The sequence below is a fragment of the Myxine glutinosa genome, chromosome 6 (genome assembly GCF_964187855.1).
Source record: "Myxine glutinosa chromosome 6, kmMyxGlut1.1, whole genome shotgun sequence".
Classification (NCBI taxonomy): domain Eukaryota; kingdom Metazoa; phylum Chordata; class Myxini; order Myxiniformes; family Myxinidae; genus Myxine; species Myxine glutinosa.
In genome coordinates this window covers 154,006,485-154,034,141 of record NC_136266.1, presented here as the reverse complement: position 1 = coordinate 154,034,141, position 27,657 = coordinate 154,006,485, and the positions used below count along the sequence as shown (strand labels likewise).

Below are 27,657 nucleotides of genomic sequence, written 5' to 3'. Positions count from 1 at the left end.
GTTTTGTGAGTTCTGCAAACATTTTATCAAAGCAAAGGAGTGCTGAGCAATTAGCCAAACGTTTACAATTCAAACTGCAGAATGCATGGCCTCACAACTTTGGTTTTGAAGGTGACATCCCTCAAATAGTTTCACTCGGAAAAAACGTGGAAACATTGATTTTTTTTTTTGATTTTTTTTGTATACTGAATCGAGGCTTGTGAAAGAGCTAACATTTACTTCACAAACAAATCAACCAAACAAAATATATAAAAAGAGGGAGCGGGAAGGGGAAGCACACAAACACAACATTTGAGAGCAGGGAGATGTGTGGGAGGGAGAATTTTTTGGTCATATTGTTTGGTCATATCATCTATTTGGTCATATCATCTCGATCTCGAATTGATGACCTTGTAAAATGGGCCGTGATGTCCAGTTGTCCATCCGTTCATCCATCAACATTTTGCTATTTTTTGCTCCCCCTCCCTCATCACCCGCCTGATGCAGTAGGCCGCACAATCGCTCGAGCTTCGAATTTTCGATTTCGGATCATAGGGGCTCCCAAGAAGGTGGGGGGAGGTGGGGTGGAGTTTAGAAGCTACTTACCCCCTGAAACTTCGGATCCCGAATAGGCTCTTATTTACCAACCGATTGCTCTGAAACCCAATACAGCCCTTCTACTCGATGGTCTGCAGGGGTCTTATAATTTTTCGAAATTTGGATCAGGGAGGCTCTTAAGGGATCAGGGGGATTCCCTCAAATCAGCAGAGGTCTGAACTACAACCTCAGCAGATGACCGTCGGCCCACTCGGGGCTATTTTTTATATTTTTTATTGGGGCCGTTCTTCTCTTTGCTTGGGGTGTGGGGGTTTTGGTAAAGCTACTGGCGATTTTCTGAATATCAACAGATGGAGCTTTGTTTGTATGGAATCAATGTGGGAAATGCCCTCTGAGCTTGAACAATTTATCCGGTCAAGGAACAGTTCTGCAACAAAAGACCTTTCACCAGAAGTACCACAATCCATCTCTTCACAATCTTAAACACTAATCTGAGAAAAACGATGACTCACATCATTTCTCTGCATTTACATAAAATGATCAATACATTGACATAGCTTCAATGTTTGTGTAACCCTATTAATCTTCTTCTCCTCCTCCTCCTCTTCCCTTCATAAGGGGTGAGGTCCAGTGGCACCAAGCTTCTGCCCTGCCTTGACCCACAACACTCCTCGACTTCTCTCTGTCCTCGGCCAACTCTCTCCACTCTCTAACCACCCCCACCTTACTAATATCTCTCCTCACACAATCCATCCATCCCAACAGCAGTCTACCTCTTTTCCTCATACCTTGCACCCTCAACCTTTCTGCTCTCTTTGCCATTCTCTCTTTCCCTATCTGCACCAAGTGTCCAGCCCATCTCAGCTAGCATTTCACCAATCTCCCCATCAAGCTAATCTGCACACCAAGCCTCTGTTGTTGTCTCTCGGTTAGTGCCACCATCTCCAGACCGTAAAGTAGGCCGGCGTTACACACGACAACAGAACTTTCCCTTTCAAATTTCCTTGATATATTTTTGTCTGCCATTAATCCCCCCACACTCCTCCATGCATTCGCACCTGCCTGAACTCTCCTCTGGACCTCGGACATACCATCTCCGGTCACTGTTCCCCCGAGAAACTCAAACTTATTTCTGTTCTCCTTCACCTCTAACCTGATGTTCATGTATTTTCTCTGCTGCTCGACCCACATCACCTCAGTCTTCAAAATACTAATCTTCAGCACATGATTCCCAAATGCCTCCTTCCACTCCCCCAGTACTTCCTGCATCTCCCACCCACTCACCACCACAACAACAACCAGATCGTCCGCATACAATATCCTCCCCAGAATATCTTTCATGCTTACCATCCTGCTTACCAGCTCCATCGCCATGATAAACAGGAGTGGGCTGAGAGCGCTTCCTTGCCTCAAACCGATGTTCACACTGAACTCCTCAGACATCTTAAGACCAACCAAAACTCTTCCTTTCGGTCTCTTGTACATCTCTTCCACCAAACTAACTTCTGCTTCCAGCACTCCCATCCATCTCAGTGTCACCACCACCATCTCTCTCGGGACATTGTCGTAGGCCTTCTCCAGGTCCATAAGTCCCAATGCCATTTCACCTTGCAACTGCAGCCTCTTCTCCACCAGCTGTCTCAACGTGAACATCCCATCCGTCGTCCCCTACCCTATCTAAACCCCCTGCTGCTATTTTCCAATCTCCATCTCCATACTCTTCCTCATCTTCCCATCCAGAAACCTCTCCAGCACCTTCATGACATGACTTAGGAGCATCATGCCCCTGTACTTCCCTGGATCTTGAACATCACCCTTCACCTTCCATTTCGATACAATTAACCATGTCCTCCAATCCTGTGGAATTGAACCCTCCCTCACAAATACATTCAACAGCCTCTTCATCCAACTGACTCAAACTTTTTTCCGGTGCAATTATCATCTCTGTACACACCCCATAAATGCCTTTTACTCTACGACGATGATCCCCCTCCCCCACCTAATTTGGAGGAGGAGTGGAAGAAGACCTATCTTCTGACCCCTGCCTCCTTCCTTTTCTTCATCCTCGCCACAAACACCGCAGGCTTGTGCTGGGTGAAAACATGCGCTCCTGCCACTGTCCTAGAATCCTCAACCCTCCACTGCTGTCGCTTCCTTCCCACCACAAAATCCAGTTCTGTTCTATGCTGTCCATTCCTGTAGGTAATCTTGTGGCTTTCCCGCTTTTGAATGAACGAACCAGCTATAGACCGATCCGATAAGGACGATCGTGCCCCCTTCACCGATAGGGCGGCGCTCTTGCGTCTGCCATTACTGGGAGGCATCTCGATCCAAACGTAACTCCAGCTGGCTGCGCCAGCACAACTATTATCGCGATCGTACATGAAAAGTGTCCGTGATAATCGTTCTCACGTGTTTCTCTATACGTGTGGAGCGGTCGTGGACACCTGGCACCTGAAGGCACACGATACAAACCCCGTTTTTGGCGATATCGCCGGGCGCCCAAGGCGCACGGCCATGGCGCCCTGAAGGCACCTGGCACCTGGTGGGACCCGGTTTCCACTTCCACCTGCACCAAACCTATTTTGTTAGCAACAGCGTACCCTATGCTATGCCATGCCGAGCCCCCTTCCGCCTTAGCCCAGAGTTTCTCGACCACTACGATAACGACTCCTCTGACCGACACGACTTGGTGCCCGTCCCTTCATCGACTCCTCCATACGGCCAGGTCTTGGCAGCCGTACCACAGTCGCCTCGCATGGATTCTTCCCTCAGAGTCCACCTCCCCCCGGGCCTGCCACCTCTGGCAACTACGGCTAGGCCTGGAGTGGCCGCTGCCGAGCCCCAAGTTCCTTGATCACTCGGGTCGCGACTCATCTGGCAGACCCGACTGGGCCTCCGTTCCTTCGCGCGGGCCGCCTCACCGGCTCCTTATCGCTTCATCGACTCTTCCATACGGCCAGGTCACGGCGGGTGTATCACTGCCGCCCCGCATGGATTCTTCCCTCAGAGTCCACCTCCGCGCGGGCCGCCACACCGGCTCCTCACCGGTCGTATAGCTCGGTGGACCGGTCGTATCGTCCATGATTCCATCTTCTCCGATGAATCTAACAAACAAATATATTTTGTATCGATATTCTTCCGGCAAAGTGAACTGAGACAGGTAACTGCATGTAATCTGAATGCTGGAGAGCAAGCCGAATGAAGCGGCCGCCTCCCAACTATAGCGGCGTCTATAGAGGGCGCCCGCCCATTGAACCCTCCGTCGTATCGGTCTATAGCCATTCCATTCCTCGCCACCAGCTCTCGACCCTCTCCTCTCGGGACAGTGTCGTTCTTATCGTTCTCAATCCAGTTCTTATCAAGTTCCAAGAATTTCATAAAAGAAAGCAAATACCTATTAATTTTTTTAAGGAGGGGGGGGGGGGGGGGGGGAGAGAGGTGGATTGAACCTGGACCAACTTTGACCCCCCCTCCACATAGACCTCCTTAGACCCTGAATTTTTTTTTTAATGCCGTGGAAAGAAAATGTAACAAATTGGTGAGATGAAAATGAATGGAGAAATGTTAGGAATAAAGAATGAACGAGAGAAGAATAGAAAATGAATTATGTTGCAACATGCTCACCCCGTCAGGAATGTTACCACTCTCCCTCTCTCCATACAGCCACTTCCTTGATCTTCCCCATCTTTCTCTTCACATCCTCCATGGTGCTCACTTTCTTCTTCAAACAAATTATTGCTTTTTGGATCTGATAATCCACTGAACACATGATTTTGCTCTGCCTCCAATTCTACTTCATTTGATTTTTTCCCAGTTTCTTCTGGTCCTGCATTCACTTCCTTTTCATTGTTCGCCATTTTACCTTTTTCCTTTTCATCTTCTTCTATTGTCGTACATTTTTCCACCTTCTCTCCACCTTCATGGTCCTTTCTTTTCTGATCTGGTTGATTTCCATGACAAACTACATCTTTGTCTTCCTTGCCATCGTTACAATGATCCTCTTCATCTTCCTGAGAATCATTTCCCAATGACAAATGTTTAAAGTTCTCCGCCAAATTTACAGCAAGCTCCTGTTTCCTGGGAAGAGGCCAAATATTAGAGGGTAAGTAGGGTTGACCAGAGGAGCATGGGGAAGTGTGAGATGGAGATCTAAATGGGGAATAAGAGAAACGATGTGTGGAGGAATCAGAAGATGCACTGGATGAATAATACGGGGGAGTTTGTTGAGATGGTAACGAGCTGAGGTGGCTTTCCAGAATGGAAAGGCCATTTGGAGAAGACAGATCGATGAAACGATCAAGAAATTCCCAGTGTTCGGACCAGGGCAAGCCATGAGAGTGGGCCAACATTCTGGGGAGGTCAGGAAAGAAAACATTAAAAAAAAAAAATCACTGTTAATAAGCTGGTTGGTGAGAAAACATTTTGGAATCTCAAACATTTTTGTTGCTTTTGATCTAAAGCAAAATGGAGGAATCATGCAAATAAAGTAAAGTGGATTAATGGAAACAAAATGATGTGGTTATTGATCTGTAGGAAAATAGAGAATGATAAAACATGAAGATACATGATAGATTATGCAACCTTCACATACACGGATTATTCTTACGAGTCCTTACGGATCGCCAACTCGTAGTCAATCGCAAGCATCCGTAAATACCTCGCTGGTATCCGTAGATAACTCGTCACAACTCGCAACAACTTTTGACATGTCAAAAATCATCTTCCGTTATTTACGGATGCTTGCGATTGACAACGAGTTGGCGATCCGTAAGGACTTGTAAGAATAATCCGTGTATGTGAAGGCACCCTTAATCATGGACAAAAAAAGACGATTTTGTACAATTACAAAGGGGAGACCAAAATACAATACAGTAAAGATCCCGACATTCGCAGGAGATGCATTCCTGGGAAATGCCGCGAATGTGGAATCCGCGTATGTGGGGGTATTGTTTCAATGGGAGAAGGGAGGATAGGTTCCCGGTATAAGGGAAAATCAAAAATCCCGTGAAAAACCATGAACACGCCTGCCAAAAACCAAGAATACGCGTAGCACAGGGCCGCAAATGTAGAAGCAGGTCAGAAAAACCGTGAATACGCCCGTGAAAACAATGTCAAACCGCGTGGTTGCACACATACAGCGGCTTTATGTGTGACATGTGGAAGATGCTTTTAGAACTATTATGTGCACAGCTGGTGGAAAATGGTTTATGCGTGGCCGGAATTGGTTTTATGCGTGACGCGTGGAAGCTGCTTTGAGAAGTGTCATGTGCAGCTGGTGGGAGATGTTTGTTATTTTTTGTGCCCGCCAAAAAACACAATTATGTGGTGGACAGGGCCGCGAATGTAGAAGCAGGTAGAATGTAAAAGTGGAAATGTATTAGCATGTGATGAATTTTAATGAGAGATGAGATGAATCATGGAGAAGCTTAAAATAATTACCATATGATGAATTTCACTGGAAGATGAAATTGATCATTGAGAAGTGTAAAAGGATTACCATGTGATGAATTTTAATGAGAGATGAGATTAATCATGGAGAAGTGGAAAAAGGATTACCATATGATGAATTTCACTGGGAGATGAGATTAATCATGGAGAAGTGTAAAAGGATTACCATGTGATGAATTTCACTGGGAGATGAGATTAATCATGGAGAAGTGTAAAATGATTACCATGTGATGAATTTCACTGGGAGATGACATTAATCATGGAGAAGTGGAAAAAGGATTACCATATGATGAATTTCATTGGGGGATGAGATTAATCATTCATGCCAGAGGTCGGGGCAGGAGGGTGGAGGGTGTGGTGGAGGGGGTAGGGGGAGGGGTGTTTTTGATTCTCCCTCACGTACAGTGAAACATTTGTGAAGGAAAAACCTGACATTTAGAAGGAATAAAATACCAAGTTAAGCAATTACCTGCCAATCGTCTCTGCCCCTCGTTCTGGATCTGATAGTGAAGTCTTTTTATATTTCCTCCAAAGTTTACGGAAATTTTCTGCCTGTGATACAAACACATTTTCACAATCATTACTTTGCAACAGGAAGTGGACATACCAAGCCACCAAATATATGCAATTTATTCTGACAATTAAATCATGGTTTCATTATTCATTACTAGCAGAAGTACCCGGCATTGCCGGGCGGGGGAGGGGAGGGGGGGGGGAAGGGGAGGGGAGGGGAACGGGGGGGAGGGGAGGGGGGAGGGGAGAAGAGGCGGGAGGGGGAGAGGGAGGGGAGAAGAGGGAGGGGGAGGTGGAACGGGGAAGGGAGGGGGAGGGGAGGGGGAAGGGGGAAGGGGGAGGGAAGGGGAGGGAAGGGGAGGGCCAGTCAACAATGACGTTGCAGTTCTCATGGTCGGAGAGCAGCACAACAATCGCGACATCGCCCTGCATCTTCGCAACAGCACGAAGCGGATTTTGGAGACTCACCAATCCTGTGACGCCCTCCAGTACCGGCGTTGCCAGGTGGGGGAAGGGAGACCCGTACATTCCCAACCCGTACATTCGCCCTCTCGACTCAAGCTCACTCGGACAAAAGCCTCGCACAAATTACACCGTGAAGGCCCAATGGCCATGTCTATGCCACAAATCAAGTACGTGAGCGAGTCGGGCACACTGAATTGAAAATATATAGAACGCTCATACTCCGTGAAAAGTGAAGCCGCCATGTCGCCATCTTGGTTAGCACGACTCGACCAACTCGCTTCGCGGATCTCGTTTGTTTTGAACGTGTGAATTACGTGCGAACGCGTAACTGAGTTTATGGCGGCAAGGAGCATCACGTGATCGCTCTGAGCGAATCAGCGCGCTGCTCTGCCACCTGATCAGATTCCATGTATAATATTCCTCGCTGAAATGCGCTGAGGTAAATATGAATAAAAAATATGGATCTCGTAAAGATGAAAGAAAAAAAAAACCTATGTGGTGTGAATGGCAATGTTCCTCGCTGAAATGTGAAAAAACGCAATCGCTTTTCGCTCTGAAATACGTGTGAACGCGTAACTGAGTTAATGGCGGCAAGGAACATCACGTGATCGCTCTGAACGAATCAGCGCGCTGCTCTGCCACCGGTCAGATTCCGTGCATAATATTCCTCGCTGAAATGCGCTGAGGTAAAAATATGGTAAAAAAAATATTATGAAATTTTTTTTTTTAGGTCGGCCATGTTCTTCCCAGGCTCAATGGCCATGTCTCTGCCAAATATCAAGCACGTGAGCCTCTCCGTTTAGGAGTCTATCGGTAACATTACACACACACAAACTGTGTTTTATATATATAGATTTTCAGGATGCCAGAAAATACCATTTATGAGTAAAATATATCCTCAAACCAATAATAGTCATAAGGCTGTCATGAAGGGCGGGGCTCTGACGAAGGGCGGGGCTCTGACGAAGGGCGGGACTCTGACGAAGGGCGGGACTCTGACGAAGGGCGGGACTCTGACGAAGGGCGGGACTCTGACGAAGGGCGGGACTCTGACGAAGGGCGGGACTCTGACGAAGGGCGGGACTCTGACGAAGGGCGGGACTCTGACGAAGGGCGGGACTCTGACGAAGGGCGGGACTCTGACGAAGGGCGGGACTCTGACGAAGGGCGGGACTCTGACGAAGGGCGGGACTCTGACGAAGGGCGGGACTCTGACGAAGGGCGGGACTCTGACGAAGGGCGGGACTCTGACGAAGGGCGGGACTCTGACGAAGGGCGGGACTCTGACGAAGGGCGGGACTCTGACGAAGGGCGGGACTCTGACGAAGGGCGGGACTCTGACGAAGGGCGGGACTCTGACGAAGGGCGGGACTCTGACGAAGGGCGGGACTCTGACGAAGGGCGGGACTCTGACGAAGGGCGGGACTCTGACGAAGGGCGGGACTCTGACGAAGGGCGGGACTCTGACGAAGGGCGGGACTCTGACGAAGGGCGGGACTCTGACGAAGGGCGGGACTCTGACGAAGGGCGGGACTCTGACGAAGGGCGGGACTCTGACGAAGGGCGGGACTCTGACGAAGGGCGGGACTCTGACGAAGGGCGGGACTCTGACGAAGGGCGGGACTCTGACGAAGGGCGGGACTCTGACGAAGGGCGGGACTCTGACGAAGGGCGGGACTCTGACGAAGGGCGGGACTCTGACGAAGGGCGGGACTCTGACGAAGGGCGGGACTCTGACGAAGGGCGGGACTCTGACGAAGGGCGGGACTCTGACGAAGGGCGGGACTCTGACGAAGGGCGGGACTCTGACGAAGGGCGGGACTCTGACGAAGGGCGGGACTCTGACGAAGGGCGGGACTCTGACGAAGGGCGGGACTCTGACGAAGGGCGGGACTCTGACGAAGGGCGGGACTCTGACGAAGGGCGGGACTCTGACGAAGGGCGGGACTCTGACGAAGGGCGGGACTCTGACGAAGGGCGGGACTCTGACGAAGGGCGGGACTCTGACGAAGGGCGGGACTCTGACGAAGGGCGGGACTCTGACGAAGGGAGGGACTCTGACGAAGGGAGGGACTCTGACGAAGGGAGGGACTCTGACGAAGGGAGGGACTCTGACGAAGGGAGGGACTCTGACGAAGGGAGGGACTCTGACGAAGGGAGGGACTCTGACGAAGGGAGGGACTCTGACGAAGGGAGGGACTCTGACGAAGGGAGGGACTCTGACGAAGGGAGGGGCTCTGACGAAGGGCGGGGCTCTGACGAAGGGCGGGGCTCTGACGAAGGGCGGGGCTCTGACGAAGGGCGGGGCTCTGACGAAGGGCGGGGCTCTGATGAAGGGCGGGGCTCTGATGAAGGGCGGGGCTCTGTTAATGTTTTTTTATGTTGGAGATGTTGGGGTTGTGTGCCATTTATGGCAGTGCTAAGTGTGAGGACATGTTCAGGGAATTTCTTGCTGCATTCAATGATGCTGGGTTAGTGCCTGAAAAGCTTTTTGGTGTAGCTCCTGAGAGTGTCCCAAACATGCTTGCTCCATGTATTGGGCCCAGGGCCATGTTGAAAGATGGCTTGAGAAATTCGAGCTGCCCACATGGATATGGTGCCATTTCATTATTCACCAGGAGGCATTATGTGCGAAAATACCAGAGGCACTATATGGAGTAGGATGTATGCCAAGAAAAAACATCACTCCCGCCTCATAGACCCTCGTCTTGAACCGTCTCTCCGTCTGGGTCACTCTCGGTTCGGGGGCCGCATTGACAAGAACATGGACGAGCAAAAGCGACGGCACTGTTCACATATACCGCACTACCCTGACCATTCATCGTTTGCCTTGCTATAATTATAATACAGTATTTTGATAAACCATTTGTTTTATTCGTTCCCACTAATGAAGTGTGGCACATAATCATGTTGTGTAGGCCAGATGGTGAGGTGGCGTGGCAATTGTAGGGTACTGTTGACTATCAATTTTATTCAGTTGTTAGTGTAATAATCATGCTTAATGACTCCAATTGCCTGAGATAAGAATATGAGCAGCTATGCGGAGCAAATAGATAAACTTTTATGCAATAACATTTTGAAGTGGTGGGGTCCATGGAATGTAGCTTTTACTTGTCACCCTCGTCAGAGGAGAGGGTATTGCATTTGGGTCCGTTTGTTTGTCTGTCTGTCTGTCTGTCTGTCCGCACAGAACGCGAGTCTGCTTTTCTCTGCAACAGTTGGTCCAAATGACGAAACTTTCACCATAGGAGTGCCTCCTATTGTACAATTTTTATTTGACATGATATGATTATGACATTATAGGTCATGTGGTATGGGTGCCAAATAGAGAAAAAAAACAGAAAAACTTTGCACCTCTATATCTCCGAAACCGCTCCCAAGAAAAAATTGACATATGGCTCATTGTCAAGTATCCCCCATGGGGAACAACATATATTCATGATGATCGAATCAATGTCTTAATTATGACATCATAATTAGACAAGTAGAATGCATGATCCGATCAGTTTGAAATTTCTTGAGCATGATCTGCACAAAAATTGTATGGGCGAATTAAATTGATGACGTCATCAGTCATATGGTTCGGCTTCCATTTTAGATTGAACACAAACACATCAGCAAATAAACACCACACAAACACGTCCTGGCGAGGGAATGCAATCTATGATTGCTCTTTATTGTTGAAAATGTCTTTGGTTGCAAGGCCTGTGCGGTGCTAAGGAATTTTGGTTCTGGCCTACAATCAAAAATAGTTGAGGACCCCTGTCCGAAAGGCTCCTTTCTTCACCACTGTTGTGTCTGGGCATGTGGCGGATATAGAGCCTCGCGGCTCTGAAAACGCCATAAAACTTAAAAATAATAAGATCACTTCTTCATATTCAGTAAAGTGATGGGTGGAATTTACCAGAGACGGGTGGTACTTTGAGAGAGACCTGTGATGCATCCCCACAGCGTTCACACATGTCTTTTAACGATGTGGAAATGCCGAGTGAGCGACTTGGTAAGGTGAAGTGAACGACGAGGTATTACGGACACAGTTCAGTCACCTGTGCTATGTTGCAGTATTAACTCACGGGCAAAAAAGGTGTAAAATAATTTTATAAAGGGCGTTGCTGCAGATGACGTCATTTAATTCAATTGAATACTTATATTCTGCTATTTGACCTCCATTTCATCTGCGTTGCAGCTTAGAACACTGCCAGGATTACCTCTGTGCGAGTGAGGTATGTCGCTGAATGTGTAAAATCATTAAAATACGTGTTGTAAAGTAATTTTCGAAAATGTGTCGCTGCATATGACGTCATTGACTTTAAATGAATATTTATATTCCGCTAGTGTAAAATAATTTTATTTGTGGGAGTCCGGAAGGAGGGCGGGGAGCGAGGAGGTGGGTGGGGTGAGAGTCTGAAAGGAGGGTGTGAGAGGACGGAGGGGAAGGGGTGAGGTGGGAGTTGGGAGGGAGGGGGTGAGGTGGGAGGAGGCAGGAGATTAGGGTGGAATGAGGGAGAGGAATGGGGTGGATGGAGGGGCCCGGCGTTGCCCAGCATCACCGGATATCTTTGCAAGTCTTAAATATATGGCATACTGTTAAATAAAGTGAGATGAACGTCTGCCTCTAGAAATGTTAATACGCATTGTTTGTCATTGTTCAATCTTATATGACATAACTGCAGCAGAATGTCTCTATGGAAATATTTGTATTTATTCATTTGGGCATCAAATGTTGAGTTTCAGGTTTACCTTGACCTGATCTTGAAATCCCATATGGCTGTCATCTGAGGGTATTCCCCACAACAGAAATGGGTTAAATGACCCGATAAATTACACACCTTCAACAGCTCTCCCTACCTCTTCATCCTCTTCCACATCTTACCCTACCGCTCCCCCCCCCCCCCCGTTCTGTATCCGATGCTCCCCCTTCCTCTTCCTTAACAGTATGGACCTCAAATATCCAGCGCCTTCGCTCAAACTTCTCTGATCTCTCCATACAGGTTGATTCTGACAAACCAGACATGATCTGCTTCACAGAAACTTTCCTCCTTCATGATGTCTGATTCCTTGGTATCTCTCCCAGGTTACTCCCTCCTCCGGTATGATAGACCTGAGCCTCGTCCTGGAGGTGGGGTTGCTATCTTTATAAAAAACTCTCTTCCTCACTCGCCCTGCACTGCCCTCTCTCCACCTCACCCCCAGGAATACCTTTGGCTACGGCTTCCCCTTTGCTCCCACCTTTTGTTCATATGTGTGTTGTACCGTCCACCAAACAGTGATGACTCCATCTACATCTTGCTGTCTGAGAATATGGACCAACTTCTATCTACCCATCCCAACTCTCTCTTCCTCATATGTGGTGATTTCAACTGTCACCATGCCAGTTGGCTGGGTGTGGGTACCTCTCTCATCAGCCATGGCTCTTCAGCAAAGGACTTCTGTGACTCACTGGGACTGACACAATCTGTCAATTTCCCGACCCGGATTTCAGTCAACGGCGCATCTTCTCTTCTGGACTTGGTTATGACTAACTTCCCTGAAAATGTCTGCTGCTCTTCTTCTGCTCCAATCGGCTCTTCTGATCATGTGCTTGTTAAAGTGGACATCTCTCTGACCATTCTCAGAGAGCCTCCTCAGCGTCGACGAGTCTGGCATTTCACTCAGGCCAACTGGCACGGTCTTCAAGCAGCCATCAATCATCTGGACTGGTCTCCCATCTCTACCGCCCCTGACATCAACTCATCCTGGGAATTCTTCCAAAGTAAATTGCTCTCTCTCATGCACAGATTTATCCCATCTCGTCTTCAGTTGTCATACCCTTCCTCCCGTCCATGGTACACGGCATCTTGTGGTGAGGCTATTGCCCAGAAACAACTTGCTTTCGTCTCCTGGAAAGCAAATCCAACGGAAGGAAATCTCATTTCCTTTCACAAAGCCCGAAACAAGTGTGTGTCCACCCTCAGGAGAGCCAGGAAACAATATCTCTCCGTTCTCAGGACCGAACTCTCTTATCTGTCTCCCTCTTCCAAATCCTGGTGGCGTCTGGTCAAATCTGTTTCTGGTGTTTGTTCCCCCTCCATCCCCTCCCTCACTTCAAATGGCCACACGGCTGACTCCGCACGTGAAAAAGCTGAATGCCTCAACTCTGTGTTTGCCTCTAAATCTTGTGTCCCAAACCCATCCCTCTCTGTACCCACCGTACCCAGTCGTACCCAGCTGCTCCTGGACTCTGTGTCCTTTCCTCCTGACAAGGTGGAAAAGTTTCTGTCAACCCTCGACTCGGATTCTGCAACTGGACCTGACGGCATCAGCCCACGGGTCCTAAAATCCTGTTCTCCGCTCTTTCACTCCCTCTCTCTGTTCTCGACACCCTCTCTTTTGCTCAAGGTCATCTTCCATCTGCTTGGAAATCTGCCAACATCACCGCTTTGCACAAAAAAGGTGCAAAAACAGATCCCAGCAACTACAGACCAATCAGCCTTCTCCCAATTATCAGCAAAGTCATGGAATCCATCATTGCTTCGGATATGAAATCTTTCCTCTTCTCCAATGGCTTGATCTCTGATCATCAATTTGGTTTCAGACCTGGACACTCAACTCTGGACATGCTGCTTCTGCTTTCTCAACAATGGATGGAGGTCCTCAATGCCAAACAGGAAATTAGAGCAGTCTCCCTTGACATATCACGTGCCTTCGATACGGACTGGCACCCCGCTCTGCTCACCAAACTCTCCTCTTTTGGTATCCATGGAAATCTCCACGCATGGCTGGCGGACTTCCTCTCTCGTCGTAGTCAACGTGTGGCCCTGAATGGGTTTCTCTCATCTCCTCTTCCTGTTCAGGCTGGAGTTCCCCAAGGCAGTGTTCTGGGCCCTGTGCTTTTTCTGGTCTTCATCAATGATCTCTCTGACTCTCTTGAAAATCCTCTCTATCTCTTTGCTGATGACTACTCTCTGTCGCTCCATTCTTCATCCCTCAGATCGGCAGTCTGCAGCCTCCTCACTCTCTGCAGACCTGGACAAAATCACAGACTGGGCAAACAAGTGGAACATGTCTTTCAATCCTGACAAATCTCACACTCTTACGATGTCTCTCCGAAAAGACCGACTGGACAACCCTCCCATCCACTTTCTGAATAATCCTCTCCAAGAAGTTCTGTCACTCAAGCTTTTGGGTCTCACTATCTGCCATGATCTTTCCTGGGAAAACCACATTTCAAATCTGGCCTCCAAAGCCAGTCGCCGACTGGGCGTCCTCTGTCGTGCGAAGTCCTTCCTTGGTACACCTGAGCTCCTCACCACATACAAGGCTTTCATCCGCAGCTCAATGGAATACTGCTCTCCCCTCTGGGCTGGTGCTCCTGCCTCACACCTAGCTCGTCTTCACGCTGTTGAAACCAAAGCATTCAGAATCATTGGAATCTCCCGCAATGAAGCTAACTCCAAGGGCCTCTCACTCACTCACCGCAGGCAGGTTGGTGGTCTTTCCATCTTCTACCGACTCCTCTCTGGCCTTGCCCCCCCAGCTCTCCCTGGGCTCTGTCCCGCAAATATTCCTACAGGTCGCACAAGATCTGCCTGCAACCCTCTTATGGTTAAACTGCCAAAATCAAGACTCTCTGCTCACCTTCACTCCTTCATTCCTCTTTTCTCCCACCTCTGGAACAAACTCCCTCACTCTCTTCAATCCCACTCCACCCTCCAGGTCTTTAAAACAGCTGTTCACCACCATCTCTTATCTTCCCCCATCCAAAACCTTGATCTTTTCTACCCCCGCTAATTTCACCCCAATTCCACTTTTTTGAAATACCAACTTCTGTCCTGGAAGTCCTTGGTGTCCTTGTGTTTTATACTTATCCCACCCCTCCCCCCCCCCCCCCCCTTTCCCACGCCTCCTCCCCCCAAGCCCTCTCCCTTCCACACATTTCCCTGCTCTCAAATGTTGTGTTTGTGTGCTTCCCCTTCTCTCCCCATCTTGTCCTCCACTCCCTCTTTTTATATATTTTGTTTGTCTGGTTGATTTGTTTGTGAAGTAAATGTTAGCTCTTTCACGAGCCTCGATTCAGTATACAAACAAACAAACAAACAAACAAAAAAAAATAAAAAAAATACTGCTTTCGACACCAAATCATGTTTCTGTGTTGGATATAAGGTGGATATGGCAAACATAATGACCTTTGACCTGACTTTTAAAATCAGACAGCCCTTTAAAATAAAATCTTTTAAAATTCTTTTAATTTGACCTGACTTTCGAATTTAAAATCTTTTAAAATCAATCAGACAAATCAGAAAATTTTTAAATCTCAAAAGTTTTGTATGATACTATCGTACAACTATGCCAAATTTGGTGCTTTGGGCCGGCGTGTTACAATATCAGTTAAATTTGGACTTTAGCCACTCTACTAATAAACGTTCACCAGCACCAAAAAATAATTCAAGACGCAAGCATCTGTTGAGAAAGTCATGCTTACGCTTCTTTGGGACGTCAAAGGGATGGATAGTCCATTTGTAATTCATGCCAAAGGGTACCACCATTAATTCTGAGCACTGCATTGAAACTCTACAGGAACTGAGGGCAACAGATTTGGAAGGTTCGTCCTGACATGCAGATGGTTCTCCAGCATGACGATGCACGGCCTCACAGGAGTACAAGAATTCGGAGGGTTCATTCAAACATACAGATGGTTCTCCAGCATGATGATGCATGGCCTCACAGGAGTGCAGGAATTCGGAGGGTTCATTCTGACATACAGATGGTCCTCCAGCATGATGATGCACGGCCTCACAGGAGCACAAGAATTTGGAGGGTTCGTCCAGACATGCAGATGGTTCCCAAGCATGATGATGCATGGCCTCAAATGAGGGCATGGACGACTGAAGCAATTGCTCGCTTCGTTTTCACCGCGTTACAGCCCCGACTTGGCTACATCAGATTTTCATCTCTTCTCCAAACTTAGGGAACACCTTCATTGAGAACACGTTTCTTCCAATAATGATATCAAGACCACTGTGAAGTGCCGGATATGTCAGCAGCACACATTTCTATCGTGACTATCACGAATCTACTTTAACATTGGTTGAAGCGTGTGGACCGCAGTGGTCATTCTGTTGGGAAATAAATTCACCTTTTATGTCACCCTTCTTGTTGCTCATCTCCTGTTAACACTCCAGTACCCCCACCACATTTAACACTCCAACACCACCATTATGTCTCCCTTTATTCTTCCACCCCAACTCCTTTACCAAAACAAACTTTCTCGGATCCTTTGCAATCCTGCAACTCCTTTCACAAACCATTTCTCTCTCACCTTTGCAGGACTCATCGGTCCAGCGAAGGCCTGCAACTGTTGACAAGGCTTGCAAGGGTTGCGAGATGGAGTAGTCCTTGTGGGGCTTAGTGGGTTGAAGTTGTGGGATGGAGAACAAGGAGGAGCAATGACTGGTGGGATTGTATTTTCTTCTGCCCGAAGAAGAGGTACAAACACCTGCCCTGTGAGGATAAAAAAAAAAAAAATCCTCAGCATTCATTTCTCACACAACCTCAACATCTGACATATGTATTCCTCCCTCCTCACCTGTCCAGATAGATACTGGACAGATTTTTCATATTGCACAGATTTGCACTGGTTTATAAAGATATACAGTCACGTGAAAAAGTAAGTACACCCCATGTAAAGCTTTGACTTTTTCAACATATTTCAACATACAGCTATTTGATCTTCATTTCAACAATATTGATAGATAAAGGTGATATAATATAACAAATATCATGAAACATTTACATTTTGTAGTCCATTGTATAATTAAAATAAACATAAATGCAAATTTCACATGTGGAAAAAGTAAGTACACCTCGACATTTATCACCACATCAAATACCTAAAATTAGAATCAGGTGCACCAGCTCAGGTGCAAATGATTAGAACATCGTGAGAGAGGATCTTGGAGGAACCTGTCTTATTTAAACCTCAGACATTTAGTTTGGTTTGCTCTTTGTTGTTGAAGTGTGCGGCGTCACCATGCCTAGACCAAAAGAGTTCTCTGAGGCCTTCAGAAAGAAGGTTATAGATGCCTACGAGTCTGGGAAGGGATTTAAAAAGATCTCCAAACAATTTGAAATCAATCATTCGACTGTCCGGAAGATCATCTACAAGTGGAGAAGATTCCAAACAACTGCCAACTTGTTCAGGCCAGGCTGCCCCAGCAAGTTCAGCCCGAGAGCAGACCGCAAAATGCTGAAATAAGTCTCTAAGAACCCCAGAATGTCATCACGGGACCGACAGGTAGCTCTTGCAACAGTTGATGTCAAAGTGCACGAGTCTACCATGAGAAAGAGGCTGCACAAATTTGATCTACATGGGAGGTGTGCCAGGAGGAAACCTTTGCTGTCCAGAAAGAACATCAGGGCAAGACTAAAGTTTGCCAATGAACACCGAGGCAAAGACCAGCATTTCTGGAACAATGTGCTCTGGACAGATGAGTCAAAGGTAGAGCTATTTGGCCACAGTACCAGAAGACATGTTTGGCGAAAACCAAAGAGAGCATTTGACCACAAGAACCTGATACCAACTGTAAAGCATGGTGGTGGAAATATTATGGTTTGGGGCAGCTTTGCTGCATCAGGGCCTAGGCAGCTCACCATCATAGAATCCACTATGAATTCTTCATTGTACCAGAGGGTGCTTGAGGATAATGTGAGGCCATCTGTCGGAAAGTTGAAGCTCAACCGAAGGTGGACCTTGCAACATGACAATGACCCTAAACATACTAGTAAATTCACCAAGGAATGGCTGAAAAGAAAGAAATGGAGGGTTCTGGAATGGCCAAGTCAAAGCCCGGATCTAAATCCCATCAAGATGTTGTGGGGGGATTTGAAACGAGCTGTGCATGCAAGAAACCCCTCAAACATCGCACAGCTGAAATAATTCTGCATGGAGGAGTGGGCAAAAATTTCTCCCAGTCGATGTCAGAGACTGGTAGACAGTTAGAAGAAACGCCTACTTGAGGTTGTTTCTGCCAAAGGGGGCAATACCACCTATTAGAGGCAAGGGTGTACTTACTTTTTCCACAGAAGGAAATGGCATCTCTGTTAATTTTTTGTTGAATAAATTATTGCAAAGTCAATTTCTATTGTTTTTTGTTCAATTAGATCACCTTTATCTGTAGATACTGTTTAAATGAAGATCAAATATTGATATGTCCACATATGTAAAAAGATTTTAAAAACATTTCATGGGGTGTACTTCATTTTTCCACATGCGAAATTTGCATTTATGTTTATTTAAATTATACAATGGACTACAAAATGTAAATGTTTCATGATATTTGTTATATTATATCACCTTTATATATCATTATTGTTGAAATGAAGATCAAATAGCTGTATGTTGAAATATGTTGAAAAAGTCAAAACTTTACATGGGGTGTACTTACTTTTTCACGTGACTGTAGGTCCACATTTCAGCTATACTTTTGCAAACTCAAACAACAAATTGCCTTTCGTAATGTCCAAATATCGATGTAGACTGTATATTCATATACAGTTCATTGAGCCTGGTGTTGGCTTAGCGGTTAGGGTGCCGGCTTGGGATCCTAGGATCCTGGGTTCGAATCCCGGTCGATCGCTGAATTAACGCCAGGGGGGTTGACTCAGCCTGTCATCCTTCCGAGGTCGGCAAATTGAGTACCAGCTTGCTGGGATGAATGATCCGGGTGTGTACCCCGGTTTAGAATAGGTACACCGTATCCCTGCGCATCGAAGAGCGTGACCAAGGGTTGGCGTCAGGAAGGGCATCCGGCCATAAAAACATTGCCTCAAACAGGGAACCATGATTGTCATGGGGCCCGCAAGGCTAACCCCCGCTCTAGCGGGGAAAATGGCCTTAAAACGATCATTCATATATTCATTCATTCATTCATTCATAACTCTTCTGAAACCCTGCAAGTGCCACACATACATCATTAAACCCTCAATTTGTCAACATATATCTATCTCCCCATCAGTGCTGATTTCTTCCCATTGAATTAGACTTGTGGAACCATCTTTCTGTCCGATTGGGATCCTATCCCCTCTTCAGACCTTCAACAAGTATCTAAAGTCAAACCTATAGCCTTGTACCTTTTCCATTATTTACTATTCTCATAGGTCTTCTGGTGATTCCTGCTATTCCTTACTCTTTTGTTCAGTTATTTTGTTGATTTTTGACCTACTTTCTCTTCACATTGAGAATTCCCCCAGGAGCTTCAACTAATGCAGAAAATGGGATGCTCAACAAAGGTAAAAGCTGATTATAATATTGAGTAGGTCAATTACAACCGTTTCTAAATTGGAGGGCCATTCTACATGGTGTTCCACAGGACTTTATACAGCTTAAGGGTTTTGAATGGGACCTGTATCAACTTGTTCCAGTTCGCTATGCTGACTAATTCAGGAACATGCAGACAACCCATCACAGTTCCACCTGCTGTGTGCACAAGAAACCATCTACTCCAGGACAGCTACCGCACACTTACAGCTGCTGCTTGCAACAGGGACATTATAACTATTACAGGGACGGCTGTTATGCAGGCCACCACGGACACTTCACATGAAGCAATATAAGAAGAGAATCAGTGGTTAGAATAGAGAATGCTACTCCTCAAAAAAGACAAACTCAATAAAGACGAATACATAACATGGGCTGCTCATCTCGCCGATTATCAATTTTAACCACCTCCTCATGCATCAACGTTCCTTGTTAAGATTTATTTGTCTCGTATCAAAGTGATCACAAACCAACAGACATTATCAGGTTTTGTATTTGTGTTCAGCAGAATCGCGTCTTTACTTCGTGTAATGTAAAGACGGAACTTCAGTATTTCCCGTGAAGTTCAAAGGAGGGAACGGCGATGCGAAACCCCAACAATGGACGCTATTTCCGTATTTACCGACGTCGACATATGTTCTCCTGCCTGGCGGACATCTGATTTTGCAATCTTGCAAGATTTTGCACCCAGTTAACTTTGACTCAATTCTACACGGTTAAGAAACGAACCAGCATATCGGAATAGCACCTAAATTCCCAAAAACCACGGCATGCTTTTCTGATGACGAAATACGGAAACCTCCATATGGCTCGTTACAAAAATACCGAGTTCAGTACTATATGAAAGGAGTTTCACCCATGTGTATATGTATGTGTATATATATGGGTGAAAACATGGGTGAAATATATATATATATATATATATATATTGTTGCGAATATGGAATTTGGCCTCCATATCCGCTTGTAAATATTCCCCTATTTTCTCCGATACTCCCCAACTCTCCCTTACCCCATTCCCTAGTCCCATTGTCTGTAAACAACACCCATTAGAGCCGATCTTCCCCTTCATCCCCCCATTAAATGTCGTGCCCAGGTCCCCCGCACCACACGTAGACAATTATAGGACATCTTGCTAGTTATTCTTAATCTATGTCAGTTAAGGACTTGTTTCCATTAATTATGACTCTTCGTTGCACCAGAATGTGATTATATGGCACCTGTTAGGAAGTTTAGGACCTCCCCATACCTCTCCGCATCTCTTCCCCATGAAGAAGCGCCAACTACAACAACAACAACAAAAGAGGGGGGCGGCGCGGTGACGGCATGGGGAGTGGGCGTCCTCCTTCCGGCTCGGTTAGCCGCCATTGACCACGCGCTCCACGGGGTTACCACGAAGGGGCTCCCTGTCGGCCCCTCGTCAAGGGCGGAGCCGGTAACCCCCGCACCCAATGAGAAGCCATGGGCCGATGCCATCTGGGGCGGCGCTAACGAGCCGAGGGCGTGTCACTCCCCGCCGGAGATATACGCGGCCCCGCGCCGGACGTGAAGGGAGATGCGCCCCGAACCTTGGAAGGAAAAGACGCCACCCTCCCGAGCGCTGAGCGACCTCCCCAGCTTGAGACCAAAGTCGCGACCCACAAGCGCTGTGATACCTTCACGCATCTCTGGACACCACCGTACGTGATCCTGCCCTGAGCCCAGGCGCACCTGGAGCGATCGCTACCCGCTTTCCTTGTCATCAAACCCCGTGTGAGTGAGCCTTGTCCCGTTTATCTGTCGTCCGTTGGGGTTAATATAAGTGTGTTTAAGTGCCCACCTTCCTATGTTTCGTTCTTGTCCCTGTAATCTAAACCTTCCGCAATTGTAATAACAACCTTTGAGAACCGTATCCCTGGTGTCGTATTGTGTGATTGTAATCCAGCCGGGTGTCTTCTTTTTCTTATTGAGCCAGCATAGCGCGATTAGTCAACCCCGGGTGCAATCGGGGTAACTTGTACGGATACGGCGGCCATCCCGCTCGGCCCACCATACCATCAAAGTCGTATCTGTAACAATTGGTGTCAGGAGTGGGATTAAAGTTCGGTTGAATCTTTCCACCATCCCGTCAGATTGAGGTCTTAAAGGCGTTGTCCTGGTTTTTCGAATTGACAGGAGACTGCACACATCTTTTAGTAATTTGCTCTCAAAATTTCGTCCCTGGTCGGTGTGCAACTCCTGTGGAATCCCATGCCGGCACACAAATCCTTCCACGAAGGCCTGCGCTACCACCCCTGCTTCTTGGTTGGGGAGGGCGTAGGCCTCCGGCCACTTGGTGAAGTAGTCCATCACAACGAGGATATACTTATTACCTTGGCGGGTGCGGGGCAGCGGTCCTAGAATATCCATAGCCACCCGCTCAAGGGGGGCCCCCACCTGATGTAATTGAAGGGGGGCCCTCATCCTCCGTGCTGGTCCCTTTTTGGCAGAACAGGCGTCGCATCTCCGACACCAGTCCTGTATGTCGCGCCCCATATTCACCCAATAGAACCTCCGGCGGACCCGAGATATTGTCTTTGTCCTGCCCAAATGGCCGCCGGAGCGGGTACCATGCACCTGTTGCAATATGACGTTCTTGAATTTGTCAGGGACTATCACCAGCCAGGAAGTTCGATCAGAGGGAACCTCCACCCACTTGCGATACAAGATGTTGCCTTTCAATTCCAGGGTCTGCCACTGAGCCCAATATGCCTTTGTTTGTGCCCCGAGGGGGGTGACCTCTTCCCCCTTTGGTCTTTGCCCCAATTTGACCCATTGGAACACCGGCCCCAGAACAGGATCCTCCTGCTGGGCCGTGCTCCAAGCCAACTCTCCAAATTCCTCGTCCGCGGTTAGTGGCAAAATTGGCCCTCTCACCCGGGTTGCCCGGACGACGAGAATCGGGGCGGAATCGCCCAATTGCTCCCTCTCCTCGTGTCTCGCACAAAATTTACAGTTTTCCCCCAGACAAGGACGCCGAGAGAGTGCGTCCGCATTACCATGGGCCTTCCCGGCCCTATGGGCCACATCAAAGTCGTACTGCTGCAACTTTTCCAACCACCTTGCAATTTGGCCCTCCGGTTCCTTGAACCGAAGGAGCCATTGCAAGGAGGAATGGTCAGTTCTAACCAAAAATTTCCGCCCGTACAAGTACGGGTGGAAATGGTTCATGGCAGCCAGCATAGCCAATAACTCTTTGCGAGTGACGCAATAATTTCTCTCGGGCCTACTTAAGGCCCGACTATAATAACCAATCACTCTCTCCACGCCCTCCTGTGTCTGAGACAAAACTGCGCCCAATCCTTCCTGGCTCGCATCCGTGTCCAGGGTAAATGTCCCGTCACTAGTGGGGTAAGCTAGAAGGGGTGCGGATGTTAGACACCCCTTCAATTTTTGGAAGGCCTCGTGGCACTCCCGTGTCCAATTAAATCGCGTCCCCTTCTCCGTAAGCCGGTGGAGGGGACGGGCCAACTCCGCAAATTTCGCCACAAAGCGCCGGTAGTAGGAGCAGAGTCCCAAAAATCCCCGCACCTCTTTGATGGTACGTGGTGCGGGCCACTCCTCTACCGCTTTAATTTTGTCTGGGTCTGTTTTTACCCCCTCGCGGCCAATCACGTGACCTAGATAGGCCACCTCTCTTGCAAACAAAGTGCACTTACTCGGGTTCAGCTTCAACCCTGCCTGTCTGAGGCACCCGAACACCTGGTCCAAATTAGCTAGTGCCTGGGGGAACGTTTGGGCATGTACCAGGACGTCATCCAGGTACACCAGGCATGATTGCCATGGCATGCCGCCTAGTACATGCTCCATCAATCTCTCAAAGGTGGCGGGGGCGTTACACAAACCAAACGGCATCACAGTAAACTGATACAGTCCCTTACCTGTGGAAAATGCCGTTTTCTCCTTCCCTGCCCTATCCATCTCCACCTGCCAATACCCACTCTTGAGGTCCAAAGTTGTGAACCAATTTGAGCCCGCAACGGCATCGAGGGTGTCATCAATCCTTGGCAGGGGATATGAGTCCTTGAGTGTCACGTTGTTTAGCTGGCGATAGTCCACGCAGAACCGCGTGGTCCCATCCTTCTTTTTGACCAGCACAACAGGTGACATCCAAGGACTTCCCGAGGGCTCGATCACACCTGCGTCGAGCATTTTTGCAACCTGCTCGTCAGCTTCCGCCCTCTTGCTCCAAGGGAGCCGTCGGGCGGCCTGACGAATAGGCCGGGCCTCACCGGTGTGGATCTGATGTTTCACCAGGCCCGTACGTCCAATATCCTCGGTGGACAGGGAGAAGAGGTCCAAATGGGACCCAACCAGTTTGTGTAAGGCCTCCCTCTGGGTACCTCCCAACTCTACGCTACTACGATTTACCATCTCGCAAATGGGATCGGGCCAATTCCTACTTGTTATTGAAGGCTCCCCCCGGGGTCGGCTCGGCTGGACGTTCTCGCCCCTCACTGTCGCGACTTCCTCAACTGGGGTGCAGCCAGCTACCCTCGTGCCCCTTACTATAGTGCGTGGTTCTGTACTCACATTTACTACTCGGACGGCCACTACCGGTCCGTCCGTTTTTACAAGGGTGCGGCCCACGATTAAACCCGGTATGGACTGCGCTGCCACCGGTTCGACCAGGCCGCAGGACTCCTGCCATGTTGGGCGAGCTGCCCACCGGGCCGGCACTATCGCCTCGGCCCTTGGGGGGATGGTCACGGCCTCGGAAGCCTCCAGCTCCGCTCTCTCGGCCGTGCTCACTCCCCCTAACGGCAGCTCTTCTACTCCCACCTCCGAGGATCTGGCTTTGGGGTAGAGAGAGAGGAGAGAGAGGTGCTGGCTGCGCAGTTGTGGGCCTGCACTTTCGCTGTTGGCTGCCTGGATCGATACACCATATGGACCGCAATGTTTGTGGCCACCCACAATGGACCGCAGTTCGTTTGCGGCCAAGCACCACCCGGGGATGGACCTATGGGTCAACGTGGCACCTATGCCATACAGGTGAACCACTTTATAGTTAACACCACCAAGTGCACCACAAGAAGAGCAAGAGACACCTGCAGGGTTAGGGGTTGTTGAAGTTATTTTTATTCCAATGAACAATGGTGACTGCACCGATTGGTGGTGGGGTGGTGCTTTTGATGCTGGGAAAGGGTGCTCTGCACGTTATTAAAGGCCGTCGGCCACAGAGCACTCGTGGGTTGGTGTATCGATGTTGGCAAGCGCGCTCTCTCTCTATGCATAACATCTGCATGTGTTCCTCCAAAAACAGGTCCTGGATCGTAGTGTAAATAGCAGCGTAGTCGTGTAAATAATGCTCCCTACCGGCTGTATGTTTAGTTTGAGGATTCTTTCCGGATTCGGTTATCCTGTGGGTGTGTTTCTGTGAGGAGAAGGGTGCAACGTCGCAGGGGGACATATTTACTCATTTGTGAATATCTGTAAAACTGTCGCACTCAGGGTAGAGTTAATAGTAGAGGGAACTACATTGCGTGCCACACTAAAGTAGGTAAAAATTTATCGGGTCGGGACGCCCCGAGGGTAGAGAAGGGTGCAATGTTGCGAATATGGAATTTGGCCTCCATATCCGCTTGTAAATATTCCCCTATTTTCTCCGATACTCCCCAACTCTCCCTTACCCCATTCCCTAGTCCCATTGTCTGTAAACAACACCCATTAGAGCCGATCTTCCCCTTCATCCCCCCATTAAATGTCGTGCCCAGGTCCCCCGCACCACACGTAGACAATTATAGGACATCTTGCTAGTTATTCTTAATCTATGTCAGTTAAGGACTTGTTTCCATTAATTATGACTCTTCGTTGCACCAGAATGTGATTATATGGCACCTGTTAGGAAGTTTAGGACCTCCCCATACCTCTCCGCATCTCTTCCCCATGAAGAAGCGCCAACTACAACAACAACAACAAAAGAGGGGGGCGGCGCGGTGACGGCATGGGGAGTGGGCGTCCTCCTTCCGGCTCGGTTAGCCGCCATTGACCACGCGCTCCACGGGGTTACCACGAAGGGGCTCCCTGTCGGCCCCTCGTCAAGGGCGGAGCCGGTAACCCCCGCACCCAATGAGAAGCCATGGGCCGATGCCATCTGGGGCGGCGCTAACGAGCCGAGGGCGTGTCACTCCCCGCCGGAGATATACGCGGCCCCGCGCCGGACGTGAAGGGAGATGCGCCCCGAACCTTGGAAGGAAAAGACGCCACCCTCCCGAGCGCTGAGCGACCTCCCCAGCTTGAGACCAAAGTCGCGACCCACAAGCGCTGTGATACCTTCACGCATCTCTGGACACCACCGTACGTGATCCTGCCCTGAGCCCAGGCGCACCTGGAGCGATCGCTACCCGCTTTCCTTGTCATCAAACCCCGTGTGAGTGAGCCTTGTCCCGTTTATCTGTCGTCCGTTGGGGTTAATATAAGTGTGTTTAAGTGCCCACCTTCCTATGTTTCGTTCTTGTCCCTGTAATCTAAACCTTCCGCAATTGTAATAACAACCTTTGAGAACCGTATCCCTGGTGTCGTATTGTGTGATTGTAATCCAGCCGGGTGTCTTCTTTTTCTTATTGAGCCAGCATAGCGCGATTAGTCAACCCCGGGTGCAATCGGGGTAACTTGTACGGATACGGCGGCCATCCCGCTCGGCCCACCATACCATCAAAGTCGTATCTGTAACAATATATACAGTCATGTGAAAAAGTAAGTACACCCCATGTAAAGTTTTGACTTTTTCAACATATTTCAACATACAGCTATTTGATCTTCATTTCAACAATATTGATAGATAAAGGTGATATAATATAACCAATATCATGAAACATTTACATTTTGTAGTCCATTGTATAATTTAAATAAACATAAATGCAAATTTTGCATGTGGAAAAAGTAAGTACACCCTTGGCTCTAATAGGTGGTATTGCCCCCTTTGGCAGAAACAACCTCAAGTAGGCGTTTCTTATAACTGTCTACCAGTCTCTGACGTCGACTGGGAGAAATTTTTGCCCACTCCTCCATGCAGAATTCTTTCAGCTGTGCGATGTTTGAGGGGTTTCTTGCATGCACAGCTCGTTTCAAATCCCCCCACAACATCTCGATGGGATTCAGATCCGGGCTTTGACTTGGCCATTCCAGAACCCTCCATTTCTTTCTTTTCAGCCATTCCTTGGTGGATTTACTGGTATGTTTAGGGTCATTGTCATGTTGCAAGGTCCACCTTCGGTTGAGCTTCAACTTTCCGACAGATGGCCTCACATTATCCTCAAGCACCCTCTGGTACAATGAAGAATTCATGGTGGATTCTATGATGGTGAGCTGCCTCGGCCCTGATGCAGCAAAGCTGCCCCAAACCATAATATTCCCACCACCATGCTTTACAGTTGGTATCAGGTTTTTGTGGTCAAATGCTGTCTTTGGTTTTCGCCAAACATGTCTTCTGGTACTGTGGCCAAATAGCTCTGCCTTTGACTCATCTGTCCAGAGCACATTGTTCCAGAAGTGCTGGTCTTTGCCTCGGTGTTCATTGGCAAACTTTAGTCTTGCCCTGATGTTCTTTCTGGACAGCAAAGGTTTCCTCCTGGCACACCTCCCATGTAGATCAAATTTGTGCAGCCTCATTCTAATGGTAGACTCGTGCACTTTGACATCAACAGTGGCAAGAGCTACCTGTAGGTCCCATGATGGCATTCTGGGTTTTTTAGAGACTTCTTTCAGCATCTTGCGGTCTGCTCTCGGGCTGAACTTGCTGGGGCGGCCTGGCCTGAACAGTTGTACAGTTGTTTGGAATCTTCTCCACTTGAAGATGATCTTCCGGACAGTCGAATGATTGATTTCAAATTGTTTGGAGATCTTTTTAAATCCCTTCCCAGACTCGTCGGCATCTATAGAACCTTCTTTCTGAAGGCCTCAGAGAGCTCTTTTGATCTAGGCATGGTGACGCCACACATTTCAACAACAAAGAGCAAACCAAACTAAATGTCTGAGGTTTAACTAACACAGGTTCCTCCAAGATCCTCTCTAACGATGTTCTAATCATTTGCACCTGAGCTGGTGCACCTGATTATAATTTTAGGTATTTGAAGTAGTGATAAATGTAGGAGTGTACTTACTTTTTCCACATGCAAAATTTGCATTTATGTTTATTTAAATTATACAATGGACTACAAAATGTGAATGTTTCATGATATTTGTTATATTATATCACCTTTATCTATCAATATTGTTGAAATGAAGATAAAATAGCTGTATGTTGAAATATGTTGAAAAAGTCAAAACTTTACATGGGGTGTACTTAGTTTTTCACGTGACTGTATAACTATATATAACTATATATAACTATATATAAATAACTATATATAAATAACTATATATAAATAACTTTATATA

At 47.9% G+C, this 27,657-nt stretch overlaps 1 protein-coding gene across 2 annotated transcripts in view; it reads right to left on the bottom strand.

The window, feature by feature from the left end:
* ANKLE2 (ankyrin repeat and LEM domain containing 2) overlaps window positions 1-27,657 on the bottom strand; it is a 73,338-nt gene that overhangs the window by 3,770 nt on the left and 41,911 nt on the right. For both annotated transcript variants that reach the window (XM_068118760.2, XM_068118761.2), the window contains exons 8-10: window positions 16,265-16,446; window positions 6,458-6,540; window positions 4,165-4,890 (exon numbers count right to left, since the gene is read on the bottom strand). In XM_068118760.2, coding sequence (XP_067974861.2) covers window positions 4,165-4,890; window positions 6,458-6,540; window positions 16,265-16,446 — 991 coding nt within the window. The remainder of the gene's footprint in view (window positions 1-4,164; window positions 4,891-6,457; window positions 6,541-16,264; window positions 16,447-27,657) is intronic.